The sequence below is a fragment of the Lucilia cuprina genome, chromosome 2, assembly GCF_022045245.1.
Source record: "Lucilia cuprina isolate Lc7/37 chromosome 2, ASM2204524v1, whole genome shotgun sequence".
NCBI classification, from domain to species: domain Eukaryota; kingdom Metazoa; phylum Arthropoda; class Insecta; order Diptera; family Calliphoridae; genus Lucilia; species Lucilia cuprina.
The window spans coordinates 70,749,929-70,776,280 of NC_060950.1; the positions used below are offsets into that span (position 1 = coordinate 70,749,929).

General features: G+C 25.1%; 1 protein-coding gene across 1 annotated transcript in view; it reads right to left on the bottom strand.

Annotated features, from left to right (window-relative positions):
• The window catches only part of LOC111679258, a 49,534-nt gene that overhangs the window by 5,655 nt on the left and 17,527 nt on the right, over positions 1-26,352 (bottom strand). The window contains exons 3-5 of the mRNA XM_046956608.1: positions 4,596-4,807; positions 2,109-2,244; positions 1,031-1,164 (exon numbers count right to left, since the gene is read on the bottom strand). Coding sequence (XP_046812564.1) covers positions 1,031-1,164; positions 2,109-2,244; positions 4,596-4,807 — 482 coding nt within the window. The remainder of the gene's footprint in view (positions 1-1,030; positions 1,165-2,108; positions 2,245-4,595; positions 4,808-26,352) is intronic.

Here is a 26,352-nt window from a genome sequence, read left to right on the forward strand (position 1 = left end):
GATTAAGTAGAGCAAGGAGTAGTTATTCTCTGATTTCTTCTTTATTTTATTTTCTTATCCCTACTAAAAATAGTGAAAAACAATGTTATTGCGGTTTTTAAGTTTAACCACTGTATCGTAACAAGTATAAAGTAAATCTCAACGAAAATTTACAGTATTTTTCAATGAATCAACTGCCACCATTGCTACTGCCATCATCATCATTTTACTGTACTAGTGTCTATCGAATGACTTGACTTTGACTGGTGGCGTTGATGATAAGAAAAAGTACTGGAATTTGATGGTTTGTATAGTGTATTCTGTTCTATTCTGTTTTCATTCTTTAGTTTATGATGAAAAAGTACTTGTCAGAAGACAACTAATGATGAGAAATTTATTTGTGAAACAATGAAAGAGTGGTAGTTAAGAAAATAATAATAAAATTGTATAAGATATGTATTTAAGAGAATTTATTATTATTATTTTTTCTATTTATTATTAAACAATGACATTTTAGTTAGCAATGATAAAATTTAAGATTTTTTAAATGCTGTAGTTATTTAGTGAAAATAATCTATGAAATATTTATTGCAAGAGCAAATAAATATTTAAATAAAATATTATGTTTTTTCTTTAAACCGGAGATAAATCCTGCGTTATTTCGTAGAAATCAACAACTTTGTCTTATAAAAATGAAATTTTATAAGATCAATATTTGCATGATTGACTAAAAAATTTAATTATTTTAATAAATTTTTCTAATAGTACTTTACTTTTATATTTTTGACTTCATTTTTATAGAATTTAATTTTCAACTTTAATTTCATTTGTGCATAAAACTTGCCATAACCATTAATCTACAATAGACCGACCATTTTTTTGTTTTGTAAAATACTCTTTACTTTTATGTGAGTATTTGATTCAATGTTGAAAAAAGTTCCTCATTGATTTTAATGCCATCATAAAATGTGTAATAAGCCTTTCCATGTCATTTTTAGTATAAAAAGAGTGAAAAAATATTTTGTGAGATGTGCTGAACCTTAATACTTACCACTATGCCATTAATAGTCCATGTCAAATTAGCAGCTGGTTTAGAGTATTTAATTGAGCAATTGCCGTCAACCAAATCACCGATACGATAACGTGGCTGTATGCCCGTTACGGTAGCCTGCTCTTCGGGTAATTCTGTGTCAAAATTAATTGAAACAAGATAGAAATAAGCAAAAGGAAACAGAACGTTTTACAAAAATGTACAACAACATAAAGCAATAGTAATGATTAGGACTTGGTCGAATAATATATAAATCATTTTATCAAGTTTAAAGATTCCTGTCAACGTCTGAGTAAGTACGAGTATAGTAATATAATTATTTCTAAAATTTAAATTTATAAAGAAAGCACTTTTATATGTATTTGCATATTTATTTTTCGGTCACACTTTTACAAAGTGATAAATTTCTTTTTCAAAAAACATCTTCATTTTTTAATTTTAAGTGAAAAGTTTTACACTGTTTTTAACGACACCTGTACGTATACGTGTTATTAATTTACAGTTATTAAAATATTGTGTATACGCCTAATTAAGATAAATATTTTTTTAATACTTTAAAAATCATTACTTTTTGCAATAACAAGAGGTATAGCCTTGCTTCAGAAAGTAAATCAGGCCTCAAATCTTTGGGCCCTTAGAAGAAGAACATGACTTTGGGCGACACGAGTCATTTTGTTTTAGTCTTTTATCACGTAGTGGTGTCCGTATTGCTATATTTTGTGTGCAGTTGTAATAGTGTTTAATCAAAATGAGCAGCAGTTGTAAATGTTTTACAGGGTAATTGTGGTTATTGATGAAAAGAATAGGAAAAAAGAAAACACCCTGTAATGGTTAGTACAAAAAAGTTTGAAAAGAAATACCACAAAAATTCATTTGTCTAATTAATTTGTTTTTTCACCCTTCTTTCGAACGTTCATAGTTTTCGTTTGTTCGTTCTTAACTTTTACCCAGGCCACTCACATTTTTGTTTAACACATTTTCAAAATTTTTATTGGTTTCACACCCACCCAATAACCAGTACATACACAGGTTCGAATAGAAGTTTTTGTATCATTTGATAAGAATTTATCATACTCACCTACAACTTCCATTTCACCGGATACCATTGCTGTTTGAAATGAAGGTGCCTCAACGGATATTTCACAAGTGAATTTGCCTGATATATTCAGAGGTACGGCTAATAAAACGACATGACTTTGATTTGAAAGATTGCGCTGAAAAAGATGCCAAGAAAAAATGAGAAAAAAAACATGAAATCATTTAATAAAGGGAATAATATTGTTAAAACATAAATTTCCCCATTACTGGCAGGGCAACTGAAGGTAACAGGAGCTGGAGTAAATGTGGAGGCACAAATTATTCACATATTTTTTTTGATTCTTTTACTACATTGGTTTTTTCAATAAAGCTTTGAGTTATAATTTTCAACAAAATGCAAATTGCAAGTCATGAAAATTAGTATGCTGGTAGTTTTTACTTCTTCTAGCTGTGGTTTTTCATTATATTCATGGCAAAAAATGATGAATAATATATTTGATTCGTTCCCTTCTTTCTTTACGTTTTACCACAATATTTTTTGAATTAGAAGAGTTTTTCAGAGTGGTTTTTTTTCTATTGCTCGTACTTTTTTTGTACTTTAGTTGTGATTGAAAATTGTATGTAAAGAGGGGCTGCAAGCACATTTGTCCGAATAAGAAATTTTCCATTTGAAACGTGTTTTTAGAAATTATTCATGTCAGTTCGAAGTTTATTTCGAATTCGTAAAAGGAGTTGCTTGAATAATTGCTTAATGCAGTTTTCCGAACGGTGATTAATTTAAATTAAATTAAGAAAAACTAATATACTCATTTGTATTTTTGGAATATAAGTTTTACCATTGATATGAATTTTGAATTATTATCTGAATACAATTGTAATACTAATAAATATGTTTGTTATTTTAGTGATATTAGCTATTCGTGTCGAAGTAAAAAGCATTCGAATAAAATAAAAAAGTGATTTAGAATCAAATTTTGGGAAGTTATTGCAGTGAAATTGAAAATTGGGGGTAGTACTTTTGATAATGTGATTTAATTAGAAGTACTTTATCACTATTTGCAGGTATCTTTTTTTTGCTAATGAATGTTAAAAATTTTGTTCTTTAGAACAGATTTATTAAGTTATATTATGGGCTTACATTTTTTAATATATTAAGAAGTAAATACTATAATTTAAATAACTTTCCTTTATTATTGTATATTTAATGAACAGGTTAATACTGCGAATCCGCTTTGACACTATTCGTTCTCTTATATAATCTCCAATTTAAAAATATAAATTTATTTTTGTCTTTATTAATTCTCTACATAATAATATGTACTATAGATTTGCAGCAAATAAAAAAATCATTATATTGGTGTTGAAAATGTTGCTCATTATAAGCAAATAAATGTTGGTATGTGAAAAAAATTAAATATGAATTGTAAATTATGGAAAAAATAAGTAAGAAAATGTTGTCGATCATGTCCAACAATATAATACCCTTCACTGGATATGAGTGTATTAAAAGAAAGTAATGGGGTCAACGGGTGTAGAATATGAGAGAACATATATTATAAAATAGGGGCTTTGGTATTTAAATAAACTGTCTCATACAATTTTTGTAGGTTGTATCCATCCTGTATATACGATTTATATATCGGAACAAATTAAAAAATCGTGTCTAATTTCATCCCATTAGTGATTTTGGTATTCTTTATGGTGAATATACAAACAATAAAATTGACGGTAGGGTATAATTACAAAAAATATTGGATTATTAACAGCTATATTATCTGTTTTAATTTTTGTTTTAATTTATTTATTGTATGTTTTTTTACTTAGCATTAATAACACACAGGTATTGCAAATATCGCTTATATGCTATTGAATTGTAAATTAAAATTGATAAAAAAAAGTGTTACAAATGAATATTATGCATTTATTGCGGTATACATGTATTTCATTTGTTTGTGCAATTTGCTTGTAAATTATTAAATGAGAAAAATATAAAGAAAAAAAAAATATATATATATAGATGAGGAACATTTTTTTTTACAAATATGTTGTATATGAAGTTTTGTGTATTGTTTATTAAATGTAATCGATCGATAATGCATTATTATGTAATGTATTGTTAATGAGTTTTGTTTCATTTTTGTTGATGTTATTCCTGTTATTCTTGTTGCTCTCCTCATTAAACAACAGTTGCTTTAATTACATGCAATTTTTTTGCTTGTTGAAAAAAAACAACAACAACAACAACAATATCGATGGTTATTTGTTGTATTTTCATAACATTACAGTTATTTCACTCATTTTCGCATTCATTCGGTTGGAGTATTTATGAATAAAAAGTAATTCGGTATATTTTCTCGTATTCCTTTACCTTTACGTTTTACTTTCGATCTATTATACATTTTTTTGCTCCGGTTTGGGTTTTGCAATAAAGTTGTGCGTACTTTGGTTTGGATTGTTATGCCAATGTACTTTAAAGTGTACCGGCATTAATTTCAAAAGCAAAAAAAAAAATAGTAGAAAAACTTACCTCTACATTTAGACCACTTTGGCTAGGAAAAACTTTCATTGCCGGATTTTCCTTTGGTGTATAACGATAAAATTCACGTCGTCCTTTGTACCATTTCACAGAATATAAAGTATCATTTTCCATATCGTAATTACATGTTAGCATTGCATTACTACCACGTTTTACAGCTTGTGGTATCGTTACCGAAACATCCTTGAGTGCTACAATGAAATCTACAACAGAAATAAAAAAGACGAAAAATGGAAAAATGAGAACAAGTAGAAAAAGAAAAAGGATGAATAAGAAAAAGTTGCCATGAAAGAGTTATAATGGCCGTTGTAGTTGTTATTTTTGTTTAACATTAAAACATAAAAATATGAGAGTATAAAAACTAACGAAAGACAAACAGGAAATATTGTTTAAAAAGTTATATCTTGAAATGTAAATGTATGTATATTTATATGCATATATTTGTATGCACATACATACATATATAGATACATTTTTATGTAATTATAATTGCATGTGTATACATAAGTAAGTTTGAAAATGCCTACATATGTTTTATATTTATAGTTGTATATATTACTGTACAGTAATACTGATATTAAACTTTGTATTTTTACCGTAATAAGGATATGTAAATTATTTTCTTTTACTAGTTCACATGAGTACAAAATTTAATATGTATGGTACAAATTATTTTAAAGGTCCTGCAGTTTTTATGAAAAGAATATTTGCAAATTCTATAAATTTTATGTTTTTATATTTATTTTTTGGAATAAAGGAGAAAGTTTTAAGTTGTAGATATTTCTAGGAGAATCCTAACACTAATTTTAGGATTTTAGGGTAATTGAGAATTTTAAGTTTCTTTAAATTAATACAGTTTTGCATTTTTGTTCTACAAAAAATTTTAGAAATATAAATGCAATAAGTTTTATCATATTATGTGCATAATAAATAAATGAAGTTTTTTTAAAATATTTTTAATTAATACAAGATACTTGTGATATTTATTTTTAATTAATAAGATATTGAAAATGGTCTTGATCAGTTTACGATTTCACCTTTCTTGCATTCATTGGAATAACTGTGGAAAATACAATTTTATTGATGAAATTTGACATATTTTATTCTATTAAAAAACAATATAAAAAAAAAATAAATAACAAAGATTTCTGTTAAATCTTATATTATATCCATAATTTCTATATATTATAAATATACATATACATTTTAAAGCATTATTAAATTCAATTTACAAGCTGCTGGAAATTCTGTGTTCATTTGTTTTATTTATTTATAGTTATTACCCTTATGTCCATTTTACATATTTACATAAGTTTTGATATTGAGTCTCTAAACTCTGGCTCCATTAGTAGTGTACATTTATGTTCATGTCACTTTTTTTGCGGTTCTGTATTATGTCATGTCTACAGCATGCATTTACATGCAATATTTTTCTTTTGTACATGAAGGAAAAAAAGAAAACTTTTGATTATATGTAGCTGTATGTATTATGTATATATTATAGATTTTTTTGCATACTGTTAACAAATCATAAAGTTTCCGTTTCCGTTAAATACATATACATACATACTCATGTATAAGTGTATACTACAATTTATATTTAGAATGATGATAGAGAGATAGAAAACTATCTAACATTTGAACATTAAACACATGCATATAATATATGAAAATATATGACTGTGTGTTAGTATTTGTGTAGAATAATAACAGGCAACATTGTGTTGTGCACATACAGATATTCATACAAGCTCGTGTTTAAAATATAAATAATAAAAAAACAACAAGTCTGACATCATGTTTAGTGACATGTGCATATGGTGTTGCTGATATTTTGCTTTATGTATGTTGCCGCCGCTGTTACTTTAGTTTGCAACTTTTGAATAGACATTTAAATACTCAATGTATAACAACAATAACAACTAGTTGCATGAATTTTACATTAAAGCCTTATAAAATTATATAAAACATATTTATGTAAGTTTATAGATTATTTTTTATACTATTGAATGGTGATAAAAATGATTTAGGATTATGAATTTAAATTTATTACAATTAAAATATTTAATCTTTATTGAAATTTCAGTATTACTCTTTACATGTTGTATGTGTATTTATTAGAACGCCGATGTTAATTAGGAGATTCAAGTGGATTGTTATGTAGATTTAAATTAAATATTAGACTGTAAAAAACTAGAGTTTATAAACAAATCGATGGACAGGCTAATGGATAGAAATGTTTTAATCTGAAGTTAATTCTGAGTCGACTGGTAAACTTCAAGATCAACACAAACTCACAACACTATCCCTAGTTTCTTCTCTCTAAAAAATAGTATTAAAAAAAAAGATTTTTTTTTTGTTTCCGAAATAAAATTTATAGCTTTCTTTATTTATTCCATTTTATTTTTGAAAATTTAGTACTTTTATTACGTTTTTGGTTCTTTTTATTTATAATTTGTAATTCTAAACATTTATCAACAACTAATTAAAAAGACACATTAAACTAAAACTTTTCTTTTGGCTAGAATAACAAATTTTCTTTCTTACCATTTTGCTACAACCACATAAAACTTTGTCATTTTTGTTGTTGTCGTAGTAATACATATAAAAACGGTTTGTTGTTTTTGTTTTGGCTGTTGTTTTTATTATTACCAAAACAAAGTATCATGTGTATTTATTGGAAGGAAGCAAAAGAAAAAATGTTTTGTTTGTGTTTATAGTTTTCATTACTTTCGGTGTGCAGGAGTTTTTTTTGTTTTGTTTCGTTTTTCCAGTTTTATAATGGTTTAGTTGGTCTTTTAGTGATGACAGTTTTTATATGTTTGCAACAAATGAACAAAGGACAGAAAAGCAATATTTATGTATGTATATATATACACACATTTATAAATATAGATGCAGAAATGATTTTAGAAAAACATTTTGTAATTCATATACCACAAGGGTTTATTTTCTTTTTTTTTCAAACAAAAAATTGAATGTTTCAATCCTTTTTAAATCACTAAACTGTTCATGATTGCAAATGTTCTTAGTTTGTGTATTTGTTTCTCTTTTATAGTTTCCCTTTGGTCAAGTCCACCATATTTTTTATTTTTTATTTGAGAAAAAATAACAGTTAAAAGGACAAATGTAGTCCTTTTTAAAGCATACAATATCGAAAACTTTATATTGCCTGTATAGAGAATACAGCAAATATACAGCCTTTTTAAAACAATATTTAGATAAAGTTTATCAGTTTGTTTTGCAACATTTTCTGCATAAAAGAAATGTTAGTTTAGTAGTTTTTAAATCTTCTTTTTTCCTTTTAAACCAGCATTTTGTCTCTAGTTTTTAGATTTTATTTTTGGGTTTTCTTGTTGGTATTACGTATAAATATACATTTTTCCCTCTCTCTAGTTTTAGTTGTAACCACTGGATATCATTTGCAGTTAACCTTCACCTGAACATATCAATTTATAACTTTTTTCTGTTGGTTTCTGTCTAAACTTTACAGTTATTTATTATTGGTTATCAGTTGTGCTGTGCTGTAGGTATTGTTGGTTTTGCAGGTGAAAAATACTAAAAATTTTATATTAAGCTTAAAAAGGTTTGAGGTAATATTTGTAATGAATCTAAGGTAAAACATTTATTCAAATTCAAACTAAAAAAATAAATATTTTTATCTTAAATTTACATTTGCATTTTTTATTTCTTAAAAAAGGCAATTTAAAAGTATTTGTAAAGTTCTTGAGTTGAGTATCATAGAATTTTTAATTTAAAATTATTTATATTAGGATTAGTACAAATCGTACTCTTCGATGAAATATTAAATCTAATTTCACATATAATTCAAAAATACCAAATTATTTTAACAAAATTTTGAACATATGTAGGTTTATTTTATAAATAATAAAATAAATAAAAATAAGTTAAACAAAATTGTTGAAGTCTACATATATGTCAAAAATAACGTATGCGGAATATTTAATTGAACATTAATACTCATACGTAAGTATGTCCAAGAATTATTTTTTTAAATTATATGCAAAATTATAACATGAGAATGCATTGAGGAAAAGGTACGACATATGCATGTTTCTGAATTTACTCTTTTAAATGGAAATACATATGCTGAAGTAATAAGTATTTACTAATATTTATGTGGCAATATGAAATTATTTAATATTTATATAATATATACCTAAAAAACAGTATCATAAACACCACATCCTTAAGGACTCTTAATAAAATTCTCTATATATGATATTCACTAAATTTTCAGCACCAAATTTTCACTTAATAATATGTTCACAATAATCAAAATGAAATAAAAAAACTTTGTTTAACTTTAACTTTTTTGTGAAACAAAACCTTTGACCAATACACCAATGACATGTTTATAAACAGACACAAACAACAAATAAAAAATAAAGTTTTTAGCATGTAGTAAAAAAAATAAACAATAGTAGTAGCCAAAGCTACTTGCAAACGACAGCAGTAACAACAACAATAATGCCAATAAAAGCAATAACAACAAAAACAACCACATGGCGCCATATGTATGTTTGTATGAAGCATAACAAATAAGTTTGTAACTCTTAACAAAAATAAACTGAAAATCAAATATTCACATAATAACTACACAAACGCAAAAACACATACATACATATGTATATACAAAAACACACACCACTACTCATACATTTAAATGAAAATTTAACAAAAATAAAGCAAAAAAATAAAAAACATGAAATTCATAAAAAATATATAATAAACACATGAGTACGTGCATGAGTGTGTAAATGTGTTCGCTTGTATTGTATCTACATACATACAATTTGATTTCATTTTAAATGAAATAGTATAAATGTTGATGTGGGAGTGTGGGGTTGTTATAGTGTTTTCATAGAAATACTGAACATACAAAGTATTTATACAGTTTACAACCAGCAGAAACCAAATGGAATATTGTTGCATAAATGTATGGTTGCAAGTATGAGTGTGCTATATACTACACATCTGTATTATTCATTTGTAGGTTGTAGAGATAATCTAAAAAAATAAGTTCCAATAGTTGTGTATTATTTATTTTTCCATTCAGTTTTTTTTATTATATTTTACAGTGATATTGACATAAACATGTAATATGTAGTAAATAGTTTCGTTTATTTAAATTTTTATTATAGCATTTTATATTTTGTGATAAGCTTTATTTTTGTTCTATTTTAATTTGAAATTTCATTGTTACTGACCATAAGGGAGGTTTTTTTTTCGATGGGTGAACGAGATTAATTAAGATCAACTGCCTGCCATTTAAGATGTGTTTGTACAGTTTTAAATTAAACTTTTTTACATTAAAACGCTATTACAATTTTTGTATAATTTTTTTTTTATGTGCGTTTTTTCGGTTACTTTGAAATGTTAAAAATGGAAACGGTTTAAAAAAAATATATGTTTGTATGTATGTACATAAAATGAGATTTTAATATCCGTTTTATCGTTTTTATTATTTGAAATTCGTCAACACTGTTGCCCAGGGAGTATTTGATGTAAATACTTATTATTTCATAAATATTTATTTGCAAGTTAAAAAAAATAAATTAGTCAATATTTTTTAAAAACAATAGAAGTAATTGTTTGTTATAATTATTAAATGGGATATTTTAAAATTAAGCCAAGAAATTTTTTATGTAATATAAAGCTTGTAAAAAAATTAAATATCAATAATGAAATTGTAGTGATATTTTAGTAAAGCAAAGTAAAAAACAGCATTATAAATATATCTTATCTTAAAAATACCACAAACTTGTAGCATACTTAACGTGAAAGTTTAAGATGTTTTTTGCATAAATTAAAAAAAGTTTGGAATTTTTTATTCCAAAAAATATTATTATTTCAACGACTTATTAACCTGTCTAGACTAAACCCACAAATTTCCATATGTTAACAACAGATAAGTTCATATCAACCGCAAAAATATGGTGGCCCTCAAAAAACAAGGTCAAACATGTTCCATTTTGACACATGAACAGCATGGCATATTGAATTAAGTATTTTGTTATTTTGTATGTGTTCATTGATCTTAAAAATATTTTTTCCTTAAATGTTGTAAACAGAAAATTCTTTAAACATTTTTATTTTAATGCTGCAAAAAATATTCTTATAAAATACATTCTTGATTTTATCAACCACAAATGGTATTTAATATCTTCTTGAGCCATTTGTTGATGTCTCTTATTTGGTTTTTCATTTATTGCCTTTAGATTTGCATTATTTGTTAACTGTCTATAAAGTTTGTGGCTTTTTTCTGCTTTCAATTTTTCGTAACTGAAAAGCTTAAGATTATTTATTGTTTATTATTGCTTTAGAAAGGCCTTAGGCTAAGGTATTTTAATTACAATGAGTATTGTATATACTGAGTATACTATAAATAATTTAGAATTAATGAACAACATTTTGTATAAATTGCGATTAACAAGAAACATTGAATTTACAAGCAATATTAATTTCTTATTCTAAGATTTGTAATTGTTGAACATTGTTTATCAATTTAATTAATCGTTTAAAAGATAAGGTCAAATTGTATTAAAAGTAAAATTATATTTTAATAGTTTAATAACAAGTTTAAGAAATAATAGATGTTACAATAAATTTTACATCTTTTTTACTAAAATAGTTCATTTATATAGATTATTTTGCTATATTAATGGTAACATACATTCATTTCATATTAAATTATAAATTATCTTATTCGAAATAAATATGCAGATATATATCATTATAATATGAACCCATACGAAATAAATTGAAATCAAATACTCATTTCAGTTATTTGTCAATCAAAATAAATGGTTTTTCTATTATTGCATATTTGCGTTTCGTTTCATAAACCTTTTCCTTTCAGATTGATGATAGTTCTTCGTGACCTCCATTAAGTGTCCTAACACGTTTTCCCATTTTAACAGCGTAAGAAATATCACTTTAGTGTTACGTAAATAAGCATGATTTGCATACGTAAGACATGAGTTAAAGAAAACCCATTATCAACAATCGTATGAATTGTTTGAAAAGCAAGCGAAACGTTGAAGCTAGTCTAAAAACTAACTGCGATAAACAATTGTCACACAGGAAGAAAATTTATATATGTATTTACATACATATATATAAAAAGTTTTTGTTACAAACACCCTTTATTTTTTTTTTTTTTTTTGGCAAAGAACAACTTGACACCACTGCTAAAGGTGAAGTTGAGAAATATTATTTTCACATTTTTAACATTGGCACATACACTCATCAGTGATAGAATGTCACGTGTTGATAAGGTGGTTTTTGGAAAGAGGTTACTTCTAACATTTTGTTGTTTATGGTCCAACTATCCCTCCATACCTAACCGAAACAACAAGTAAAAAACTCTTCTAACAGCAAGTGGTGGAAGTTTAAACAATCAAACTTGCATTTAATATGAGGGCATACATAAAGTTGTCGTAAATTTTACCTTTAACGTTTATATATACGTTTTTTTCATATAAAGCTAGATGTTACAAAATAACAATAACAAAAGCAAACACCAGCAGCAACATATGCAGATAAATGTTAAAACGATATAAATTTCCACTTAAAATAAACTAAATTCCCTTCTCAAGAGTAAAAGCCAAAACAAGTACAGGGCGTGAGTAAATCCGAGTGGAAGAGACAAACATATTGCTAGTGATAGCTTTAGTCGGAAAAGGAAGTTAAATTGTCAATGTATGTGTGAAGCAAAAGTGCAACAACTTTTAAAAAAACAATTGATATTGTTATACCCACCATCAAAAAAAAGAGGGTATACTGTTTTTGTCATTCCGTTTGTAACACATCGATCCTTATTAAATTGTAAGACGATCCTTCACAAAATTACTTTAACACATATTACTGCCTTAAGAATACGAGTACAGGTACATAAACAAGTTTCGTTCTAGCCAAAATTATTCTACCAAATTTTATGGGGATCGGTTCATAATTCACCCATCCCCATATATTGTCTTTTTTAGAAATTTAAAAATACCAGTAAAGCGATGATTTTTAACATAAAAAACATCTGTATGAACAAAAATGTTCTACAAAATTTTGCGATGATCGCACCATAACTATTCTGAGCTAAATCTGGAAGAGCATCATTAAACGCATTCTTCCAAATATTACCTTAATGTTTAAATTAATATCGATATATGTATGAAGGTAAAATTCTATATATATTGTTTTGATAATAACAAAAGTATCACTTCTTAAATATCAAGGATTACTTATAATAAAGTATGGCTTCTCGGCAATGATTTGATAGTGGGTATATAAGATTCAGCTATAACACACTAACTTGTTTTAGAAATTTATGTGCCTTCAAATGTATTATATTTTTTAGAATGGATAGAAAAATAACACCAGCTCCATATTATTAATTACTTATAAACATATGTATAATCATAACTTCTGTATAAATGTATTTGATTAAGTTTAAAAATGTTTACATTAAAGAAATTCTCCTGTATACATTGTGACATCAGTTTGACTGCTTAATCAAGGGAAAATTCTATTGATAGAGCCTTAATTAAAGTAAGCTTACTGAAAAAGTAATGTAATAAAATGTCTTTTCAATAATGTCTACAACATCAAATAGTCAGTGAACCCAACCTCCAACAAAACCTATATAAACAGATTAGTCTAAGTGAGCAGTATGCACTTTTTTATATTTTTTCTATCTATGTATATTGGAATTGATGAAAGAATTTAGATTTAAAAAATGTTTTCTTTTTCAACCACTTTTTATCTTTTTATAGCAATGGCTCTTACTGCTGCAGTTGTGCAGTCATTACAATGCACAACTGTAAAAAAAGTTATTCCACACTTAATTAAAATTTTGTTCACTAGACCATCACAATGTGTGGTGGCAACCCTGACGGCTGTATGACTATAAATGAAAATGCACATGTTAAATAGAAAAAAAATAATAAAAATGGAATAAAAATAAGAGCAAATCACAATAGTAAAAGCGAAACAATTAAATTTCTTTGCATTAAATTCAGTGGGCTAAAGGACTAGTGAAGAGGCGTTAAGAAATGAAAGAAAAAGTTATAGATTCATAGGCAATGATAAAAATCCCTTTATGGTTTTAAGGATTGCTGGTAGTAAATTAATTTATCTTTTTTGTTTGTAATTTTATAAGGATAACATTTTTACTTTGGAATTAAAATGATGAATGATTACAGAATATTTAACTATTTTACAAAAGGAGTCTGAAGGGTATTTTTTCTGTAATCAATATTTAAAAAGTTAACATTTTCACAATCGTATATCATATTTCAAGTTTAAAGAATACAAAAGTCTCTATCAATTTATAAACTTTTTGTTTTTTTTTTTGTCATTCATTTATTTTACCTTTCAGAAATTGCTATCACAGTTATCAACATTTGACATTATTATTGTGTGTTATATTTTTGTTGCTGCTGATATTGTTGATTCAAAGAAATAGTCAATTTTCTGTTTGTAAAGATAATTTACAACATTTGAATAATGTTTTGTGATCATAAATCATTTGTTTTGAGCATATCAAGACAACAATAGTCCTACAAATACGCATACAACAAACAGAAAATAATTATACGTATTGTATATTTTGACACACACACACATACAAAAATAAAGGACATCAATAGCACTTTTCATATAAATATGTATGTATACGATATGATATATGTACATTTACCTGGAAAATATATGACAAAACATATTGCTTGATTATATGATAAATGATGATTATTCTATTACAAACAGCAAACAATTTATACTCATTTAAACACACATATATACATACATAAATGTCTGTGTAAATGTAAAAGTATTAGAATGTGTTGTTTTATGTACACTAGACATTCATAAAAACCAGAAACTGTTATCAAATCTTATATATTCACATACACAAATGTACATATGTGTAGGTATGTATAGAAACATATAGTTAACTGAACTAAAAAAATTTACAAATTTCCTAAAACTATACATAAAAAAGATATACATACATATCTGATTTTTTCTTTTTATGCAACGATATGAAAATCTAAAAGTGTATACTTATGTGTATGAAATTTTGTGTATTTAAACGTAAATAACAATCAGCAAAACAACAATAATTATACAACAATAAATATTTCAACAGCACAATATCAGCAGCGATACACATACATAACTATGCACAAATATTTTAGTACTTAATTTTTTTTTGTTTTGTTCTTTTGTTTCAAATCTTTTATTGTAAGTACTTTAACGAACAGTTTCTATTCAAAAAAGAGCATTAAAATCTAAACAAAAATAACATTATTATATTATTATGTTGAGGGTGCTAGTTTAGTAAGCGCCACTGCTGCCACAGACCAACATTGTCAAATGCTTCAATAAAACATTTATGTGTGAGTGAGCATAAATATGTTTAAATACTCTTGTGCATACATAGTTATGTACATGTGTGTATTAATTCGCTAAGAAATGTTTTAGTGTACAATTGTAAATTTCATAATCAGCATTTTGTTAACTTGTTTTGTAAAGCTGGCTGTATTGTATGTCTAAAAGGCCATTAAAATCCAATATAAATTATTATTTTGTCATTTTGTGCATTTTATACTTAACACTTAACTTGATTTAAGACTTTAAATATTCCTTTATTTTGATATACGCTGTGAAATTCTTAAAATCCATAAATTGCAAAATTCTTTACATCACATTATGCAAGTGCTGTAGAGAAACAAAAGCAACAGAAATTATACACATAATGTGAGGAATTAAAATTTTAATTAATTTTGTATAAATTTTAATCTATTTAATAAAAATAAAAAATAATTATAGAAATTATTTGATTCATATTTAGATGAAAAATTTTTGTTTTTATACACTACTCCTTCGTGAGAAGGGTATTTATTCCATTTCTATAATAAAATTTCCTACTCTATAAAGTATTTATATTCCGAGTCCTTTTAGATAGCGGAGTAGATATGTTCGTCTGTTTGTCTGAATTGAAAATCAGCAAAGATCTGAGAAAACCTCATAAACAATTTAAGAAAAAAAAAAAAACAAAAACAAAAAAGCAGTTATTTTTTCAAATAATGTGGACTTATTTTGATCTTTTTTATGGTTTAAAATTTTCGGTATAATTCGTGATCGAAAAATCAAATTTAAAATTAATATTATTTTTAATTCTATTTTCTATTTCATATACATATTTTATTGCTTTGTGTTAAGTCAAAATAAAATGTTCTCTTAATTATTAACTTTTCATAATATATGTCTTTGTAGCTCTCTTAAGTGTTGTTACTACAAACAGTAATTTGAATATGAACAACCGATGTACTGATGAGAGATATATGTACAAGCAAATAAACACACCTGCTTGCAGATACATATATGTTTATTTAAATAGGAATTTGATTATTTGTTATGTTTAAACTTATACATGAATTACACCAGCCAACGAAATTGATGTTTAGAAAATGTTTTAAAATGAATCTATCTCTTTTAAGGCACTGGATCAAAATCTATTGTTAGTTTCTCTTTATCACTTACAAATTTCCTTGGAATATGGTATTAAATATTAGGTTAAGACATTATGGTATTTTTTTTAAATTATAAAAATATACCAAAATTATATTTCACTATGGAATTTACCAATATTGCTTAGCTTGAGTTTGGTCATCCGAGTTTATGGTTTTGTTTTTTCTAAAACCTCAGATGTTTTTTTTTTTAATGTAATTCTTATACGAATGTAAATTTATTTTTCGTCAATATTCGCAATTTATTTAAAATGAAAGAATTTAATATTTGAGATAAAATCACGGGGACTGAAATATCAAAATTTGGAAAATGGGTGGATGATAATACTTTTATGTTGTAATTTTTGGGATCAGCACACCTAATAATAGGACTAATAAAAAATGATTAAAAAAGTTTTATCTCGTTGGTCTGTGTAATCAACAAAATTATCTACAGTACGTGTGTGTGTATATACATACATATATGCAATATATATAAATACATGTATGAGCGACTGGCAATAACAATTACTCATTTACTTGCAGGCCGTCATACCTCGAAAAATAAAGTTACCAGTAAACCATTGTCTTATGATATAAAATTTTTGATGGCAAATAATAAAAAAACTAATGGATTTCATAATAATGGGATTAGTAACGATTTTTTTACTTATAAAATTATTAAAAATAAAAACTGTACATGATAGTAAAAAATCAATAAAATTGTTCTGTGTCTACTAACCTACGAATTGAGGAATTTTATAAGGATAGATAGACCTAAAATGTATTTTTATATTGTATAAATTGAAGTCAATATAAATTAAAAACATGAAAACAAACTTTTCAAAGGAAATCGGTTTTGTCGGGAGATGCTCTTAAAATCGGAGTCGTCGATGTATGAAAGTTGAAACATATTGAGTTATGACACTTGTTATGTAAATAACTATACTATGTATCTGGAATATTTTGCATGTACTCAAATGTAGATGATTGTTTGAGTGTGAGTATGTATGCGTTTTATAAATGCAGTTATTTAGTTGATTGAATTTTGCGTAGTTAGTTGTTGTTAGAGTGTAGCAGTAGTAGTATTGAGTTTTGCGGTTACTATGTTTTGGAGTAAATTTATGGTTTTTCATTTTATAGTCTACTTATTGCTACTATTACTACCACACTACTACTGCTACTACTACCACTACCACTCTTATACGACAATTATAGCAACAAGATTTTGTAGCAGTTCTACTTATAATAAATATAACAACATTTATATACAACAAAACATGCTGATGCGGTAATATAATTAAATAAATAGTTCCAATGTCTAACATGTACCCAACAAATATTTGAGATACATAACTATTGTCAATATCTAAAGACGTCTTAGTTGCTTTTATTCTGTAAAATATTTAGAAAATTGAGATATAAGGCTCGGATTTGTAAAACATTGAAGACTATGTAATTAAAAATTTCTGTAGTTTATATGATTGTGTAGATTTCTACATTAGTTTTTGCTGCGCAAATTTTATGTTGGGTTATGCATGTATAAGAAGGAGTAGTTGTTTGTTACTGAGATTTTTGGTATTGTCATAACTAACAAAGGAACATTAATTACATTGACATTTTATTAATTTTATAAATGTTTTACTTTCTGGTTGCTTTACTACTGTTGCTATTTTTGTTGTTGTTATTCTGGGTGCTAGATTATTTAAATGTAGATTTTTTTCTTTGACTCTGCAATTTATTCGAAAACCAACATGATATTAATTTTACTTGAGGTCTACGAAACTTTTTGTATACTAATCACTGGAAGAAAATCTGACATTTTTAGCAGTAATAAATAAGATTTATTTAAAATTAATTTAGGTTTATAATTTATCGAAATATCATGTGCATTTTTTATATACATATATTATTTTTGGTATAAATTTGAAATTTGTTATTGCTCATTATTTTAACTTTATAATAAGTAATGTAACTGAATAAGTAAACTAATTTTATTTAATCGTACCTTTTTTGGATAATTTATGACATTAAGCAATTCAAATATTTAGTAGTTTTCAGCAATTTTTAAAATTTTGTAAAATAAACTTTTGAATTAAATTATTATAAAATAGTGTTTTTAATAGCTAACCTTCTTTATGGCTTTTAGCAAAGAAGGAAATTAATTTATTTAATGTTTTTATCTTTTAACATTAAATTTATATAAATTATTGTTGATTTCCCACATAAAATATTTAAATTCTTAGTTTTTTAGAACATATTAAAGTTTACTTTCATATATAGTACGATATATGTATTTTTCAAACAAATATAAGTAACAAGGACAACACATAACAACAGATTTAAAAATATCCTCATTAACTATGTTTACTGGTGCAAAACAAAAACACAGTTCTTATAATTTGAAATTATATTAAAATACTCATTTTATTTTATATTTAAGCTGATTTGTATTCTATACGTAATGTTCTATGTTAAAAAACTGTACCTTTCAATGAAAAAGCAAAAAATAATATTGGCAATATTTTAAACATTGCAACACGTCTCGGAAAATTGATGTGATAGAAAATTAACTTCAAGTTGAACGAAACACGAAAACAAATTGGAAAAACAGGAATTCAAAAAAATACTTATTTATAAAAGAAAAAATATATATATATATATAAAAAATAAACAATAAAATATTGTCACTATGTAACAAATTAGGAATTTGTGTGATCTAAAGGAATTAGACAACAAAAACAACAACCAGAGTAATAGCGAAATAAAATAATAATTGTACAACAACAGAAAACTACCAATAAGAAGATAAAAAACAAAAACACTTGAATAAATACAATTTTTATGTACTTTTACGGAGGGGTGGATCAAATATAAACTGTGGGTAAAAGCATAGAACAATGAAACATATTTTCTTTTCACGATTTAAATATAGGTAATTATTTAATTTCGAGTAATTATTGTATTTGTTTTTATTTTCGGTTCATAATCGTTATATTTTTAAAGTTAGCTTGTGTGGTTATATGGAATCGTATTGACTTTGTGACTTTTTAAATTATTAAATGAAATTCTTTAGATTTATTTATTTCCTTCCACTGTGCCTTTTACAAGGAAAAAATTTAATTGAGAAGAAAAAAACAGGCAAAACAATAAATAAATATTTTCATGTTAAGGCATTAAGCAACATTTTTAAAAGTTTCGTTTTTTTCATCTAAGTACTACTGATAACAAACATAAAAAAGGAAAACAAAAACATTTTTTTTGTGTTTTATTAATTTGCAAGTAACACGCAAAACACTTGAAATCAATTTGAAGTGTGTTTTTTATGTTATGTTTTAAATAAAAATTGAAATTGGGTGACAAATGAACAGGAAATTCTTATTACCATCTTTCCTTTGCTCATTTCATTTTTAAGATGGTGTTCAAATATTTGAAGTGGTAAACAAATTTCAATTTCATTTCGTGTTGTTAAACTGAGACAGCTTACTGAAGTTTTAAATGTTTGACACATGTTTCTGTTTTTAGCTTTTTTGGTAGTCATTTTAGGGCATATATTTGTTTTACAATTTTGTATAATTTCCTTTATTGTTTTAACCTAAAAAACCTTCAAGAACAAGAATCATCTTTAGAAAAATCTGTCCCTAGTATAAGTGAAATGTTTGTGAAAAGTTTTTTTTTAATAAGTAATTTTTGTTTGTGTGAGTTATAGAAAAACATAAGAATTATTTTGTGTAATTTTTCGCTATTTATTTTATTATACAGTTCCTTTTTCTTCATATTTGTTTTTGTCATCATTTTGAATAGGCAAATTACTTAATGTTATGGAAATTACAAATTATGGCATATAATTGAAATTATTTTATATCAATCAGTAAAATAAAGAACATTTGATTTAGATTTTAATGGGATGGACAAGAAATTACACAAATATTATATTTGTAATAATATTCAATGAACCATAAGTGTACAAAATTTGCTTTTTAAATAAATTTCAGATTTAAAAACCCTCATTTCTGGATTAGTAAACTAAGTCAAAAAAATGTTTAAACGATATGATTTTTCTTCCTTAAGCATTACATTTTCCTTTCAAATACTTTTTGGCATTTACAAAGCATTTAGTATATAAATAAATAAATTTTTAATACCTTGATATATGAATATGTTTGCAATGCTGTTTGTTTAGATTATTTTGTGTATTTTTTTTTACACGACTAAGAAAATATTTCCAGCTCAATGAAGCTCAAATAAAGATTGTCAGTTAAAAAAGAAGTAACTAAGAAATAAAAAAACAACCTTTTTATAGCCATTGCATATGAAACATATTTACTTTACGTTTTAGTTGTGTATAGCAAACGTCTACTAATATAACAAATATAACAAAAAACAAACAACAAACTACTTACATACACATGTGTGTGTACGCTACTCACTAGTCCATTCATGTACGAAATAATGTAAAAATGCACTTTACACAGAAAAATAAATGCATATTTATATCTGTCAGCTCGAGAGAATAAAAAAATAAAAAAGAAACATGGTTGAGCGAAATATCTAAGGACAATGAAATAGTAAATATAAATATATAAAAATCTACCCTCGAAGAAAGTTATTTCAGTAACTAATGTCATTTGAAAATATCATAACTTTTGCCACTGGTAAAATAAAATTATATTATAGTTTTTTTATATATTATGACAGTTACTTAAACATGTTTTAATTCTCTAGCCATTTTTATAAAATTATTTTATTTTACTAACATTAGTCTTCGAGCATATTTACATATATGTACATTAGGGTAGCCAAAAAATTAAAATTTTCGATTTTATCATATTTCTGATAAATAAAATATATTTAGAATCATTTGATAGGTTTTTAAGTTAAGATTACAAATATTGTAATTTTTCGGAAAAAGTTTTGTTTGGCTGGAACATCTTTAATTTTAATTTCGGGCCTTGCTACCTTATTTTTTCTTCATACAAGCAAGGCCATTCTAATATAAATATGTAATTTATACACTTATACACATTGACATTTCCAAACCCAACAAACACTAAGCTAAAAGAATATATTATTTTAATTTGATATCAAAAATAACTCTGAAAGGATTTTAAATCTAAAGAAATGTTAATCTGTTTCAAATATGTTTGCGATTGCAACGTCTTACGAAAGTTTTCAATTTGAAATCATTATAAAAAATGTATGAAATGTAAATATAGATTTGAGTTTAAAACGTCTTTTAACAAATTAAAAGCAATATCAAAAAAGTTTTTAAAAAAGTATAAAAACTAAAAAAATTTAAAAAATTGTTTTAATTAAAATTAGTAACAATAAACTCACTGTAAAGTTTTTAAAATGTATAATTTAACCCAAACTCTCGTGTTTGCTGGGCAAATGCAACGTGTATGCTGGTACTGTTAGAAGTATACATGTAGTTTCAAAATCATCTTTTTAACTAAACAATACATTATTTTCTCCATTTGCTGATTTATGAGTTTTATTCAATGTTATGGACTTCTATAATGTGAACAATAAAATTCGATTTTTCTACAGTTCATTTTTAAAAATGACGATACATTTCTATTTTATTTTTTTTTTTTCGTTTTATTTTTATTGTATGACAAATATTTTAAATTATATAACAAAACATATTTTTATATCTCAAACATTTACAACCATTATCAGTTGCTTTTTATCCATTTGTCATACATACATAGATGATTTTATTTTTTGGCATGTTTAGTTAGCCATGGTATTTTTATAGGAAACGAAATATATTTATGTATGTACATATGAATGTATGTGTATTTGTTTATCAGTTAACCTTTAGTGGACAAAATAGTTACAAATATTGTAAGATGAAACTAAAGTTGTTTTATTGGTTAGAATCATTTATAAGAATATAACTCAGAATGATTGAGAATATAAAACTCACAATTCCTACATAATTAGACCCTATTTTTAGGTGGTAACCAGTAAAGTAACCAGTAAACGTCAAAGATGAAAACACAAAAATCTTCTAACTTCCTATAATGGGTTAATTTTTAAACTTCTAGCAGTATTAAAGTTTATTTGACTCCACATCGACAATAGGTAACAAATAATATTTTTTTCTGTTTTTAAAAAATAAATAGGAAAACAACAACAGCATAATATACAACTAAAAGAAATAAATATATATGTAGTATCTAAAAACACGAGCTGTCATGTTTGTGTCTCCGTGTATCAACTCGTATTTACGTTGAGGTATATATAAGGCTTTAAGTGTATAGAAGACTATGTATGTAAGTACGAATGTATATACATATGTATGTATGTATGCATTTGTGTTATAGTTTCGTTATAATAGTATTAGTTAGTTATTGTTCAATATCTGTTAAATTGGAAAATGTCCAACTATACAACAAAAGTAACTATAAATACAACAAAAATAAAGAAAGCAAAAATGTTTTGTGTCGTCCAGTTTATCTTCCAATAAATATTAACAAAATTGCAACAACTATACCAATATCTATGACAACAATGGTAAAGTAAGTTTTTGCAACATAAAAAACACCAAAACACCAAAATAAAAAATACCATAAATATGGAATAATAATGAACAATATATAAAGAAATAAGAAACTTGTAGATATTTTCAAAAGTTACAATAGTTAAAAGTACATTTAAACTTTAATTAATAATTTAAGTATAGAGATTTATGTATGTGCAATTTAATATATACAACTATATGTATATTATGAATACTTAATTAAGGGGAAAAAGTGCTTAAAATTTATCCCTAAATATTGTTATCAACAATTCGTAGTTTATTTCTACTTAAATACAAATTACTAAAATAAAAACTAAATTTTATTTAAACATAAATTCATTATATTTTATAAACAGCTATCTGTTGCTATTGTGACATAAAATAAATTAAATTAAATTTTTCTGTAATTAAAATAAAATCTGTTATTAAATGGAAAAAACTTTTTGTGGCTTAAAACGTCTGGTGTTAAAACTTTTATTTCCGTTTCCGTACTGTGTTTTTTAAAAAGTGCTAAAAAATTTACTATAAAATAAACATATGATGATTGTAAATTGAATAACAAACAAAAAATCAATTTACATATAAAACAGAAAAATTAAAAAAATATAATTACAAAGAAGAGAAAAATAGGTTGCTCATCATTATATACAAAATCACTTTCCACTTATTCTGATTTTAACATTGTTGTATGTTTTACATATTTTGGATACCCTAATACAAGTGAGACCTCGCGTAAATAATCTTTTTCTTAATATATTGTCTCCTTCTAACTCGTGGATTTTATGTCATTATGAAAAAATTTTAGACTTTTTGATGTTTCAAAATGTAAACTATATGTCGAAATTTAAAAATCACTTTACGAATAAACCTACCTATATTCATTTTCAAGCCTTTCTATTAAAGTCCAACATAAGTTGTAAAATCACAAAAACGGAAAACATTTTGTTTTTTAAAACGAAAGTATATATGTCATATAAGGAAGGGGCTAAGGTTTCGAATTTTTATAATATTCATTTGAAATATAGAATTAAATTTCCATAATATTTATTAGACAGCAAACTGTTTTACAGTAAAAATGTAAATAATATGGTACAAAACCAAAATACATATACATACATAAATGTATATGTATATAAATTAAAATAACTTATTTTTATTATAATATGAAAAAGCCGAAAATAATGTATTTTCATTAAAATGTAAATGTTATTTAATTATTGTAATTGAAACTAATCAAATAATTATGTCATATATGTTATGACATGCGGTTTACATTAAACAAATAATACTTTTGTAATGATCAAATTATGCTATATTAATTTTTAATTTAATTTAGCCCAAAATGTTAATATTAAAATTTTTTATTTTGTAACGGTAACAAATAGAAATTTAATATATTGTTAACATTTTAACCTCTATACGAAATAAAGGAACCAAAAAGTAAAAATTAAAATACTTAACAAATTTGAATGTAGTTGTTTTTACACAAATACTAGATATGAGGGTGAATGAATATACATTAGACTGACTCACAAAAAATGGTGAGTTGCCCCCTCAAAATATTCGCTGTTATGTAATATGATGTTACCCAAAATATTTTAGGTTTAGTGTTGTCCATTCGTGAGCTGGACAGTTTTAAGGAAAATATCGTATGGGGGACACGATTCTTTTTGTTAAATTCAATATTTTAACCAACTTCAAAAGATCTGTGTTATGTTTTGTAATGGTTCCCAAAATATTTCTAGTTGATCGATGGTCGTTCGTGAGCTGGACCGGTTACAAAAAGTCCCTTTTTAGTTTTTTTAATTATACAGTATTTCTTCAACAATATATACAGTATGAAAGGTTTTTTGAAGTGGTGCGCAAAATTTGCAAAATTGTGCATTAATTTTATTTTTCTTTTGAAAAATTTGACAATTTTAAATATTTTAAAATATGACAATTTTAAGCAGACTGTTAGTTATGATTAACACATCATTGGACGCGGCTTTAAAATCCCTTTTAAACGATACCAAGTATTGGATATTTTGTTTCAAAACAAAACAAAAATTAAAAAATAATTCGAAAATACCTTTTTTGATTTACTCCGGACTATGAACGGCCATCGCTTGACTTAAAATATTTTCGGAATCATCATAAAGCAAACCAAGGTAAATTTTGAGAGGCGTAACAAAAACACATTTTTGCTTTCCATACAGAGTGAGTCGATCTAATATACATACAAGCGCTGCAATTTTAATTTGTAGTTTTTATTTAAAAAATTCTAACAAGTTTTGTTTCCTGCTTTTTTTGTAAATTGTACTTTATAATCTTTTTTCCCTGTTATTGTCAGAACTTTTTACAGAATTGTTTTTTCTTTTATTCTACAATTTCCATCTTTCTTGTTTGTAATACAATAACAATGACAGGTGAAAGAGTAATGTAAAGTCAAGAAGATAACGAAAAACTAAAAATTCTTGTGTACGTCAGCAGTTACATTTATACATGCATCATTTATTCATCTATACATATATAAATACATACATATATTTACATATATATGTTTGTATGTGTGTGGTTGTGCGTACTTTTACACTGCAATTCAATTGGGAGTTACTCTATCAGGGTTTTTATGTTGCTACATTTGTGGTTGTATTGCATGTAATATGTTTATATATTCTTATTGCAACTGAACAATATTCTGGTGCATTGTTCGTAAGAGTACATACATATATGCGTATCTATAGTTCTTATTACTAACCATGGGTTACTGTTTTTTTTTTTCATTTTTGGTTTTCAATCCAGTTTTGTTCTTTATTATTTTTGCATAAACATGAGATGCCATCATATGGAAAGTAAAAAAATATACAAGACAACACCACACTGAAATGAACTAAACACAATATAGCACCAGCATGTCGATGTGAATGAAATGGCATAAAGGGTGAAATGTATTAAGAATAAACAATTTCACTAAATAAACATTTAGAGAAAAAAGGATTGACCTCAAATATTCTGTAATTTCTTACTTCAATTATATCGAAGTCAAAGATCTAAAGTGAAATTTTAGTTTAAAAGTATTAAATGTTTGACGTAAATTAAAAAGAAGACTTTTGTTTCTAATGGAAAAATGTAGTGACTAAGAGACATACTGTTAAATAGCAAGTGTTTGTTTCACAATATCGAAACATCATTTTCTTTTTTATAAATATATTGAAAACAAAATCAAAATGTTAAATTTGTTTTTTGTTTTCAATATATTTATAAGAATGAAAATGTTCTTTCGCATTTAGAAAAAAAGGGAGTACGTTTTTCAAAAAATATAAATAAATTTATGATTATCATACTACATTTTCCAAATGATTTCGATTTCTTCTTAATTATATTAATATTTTTATTATCATGAAAAGTAAAAAAAAAAAAAACAAATAATTTAATTAAATTTTATATGCGATTATGAGTAACAGCTGGTTCATAGAAATTTTTTTATTATTAAAACGATATTTATTATTTCTGCATTGTTTTCAATCTTTAGCATATTTTAATTTTTACTTTTGTCAATATCTTTTTAGACAGTATTTTTAAGCATACTCAAGAAAAGCAAAGGAAACAGTAAAAATATTAAATATTTATGGATTTATTTATAAATTGAAAAAATGGACAACGAATTTTATTAATAAAAGAGCATAAAGAATTTTTGAACTTTATT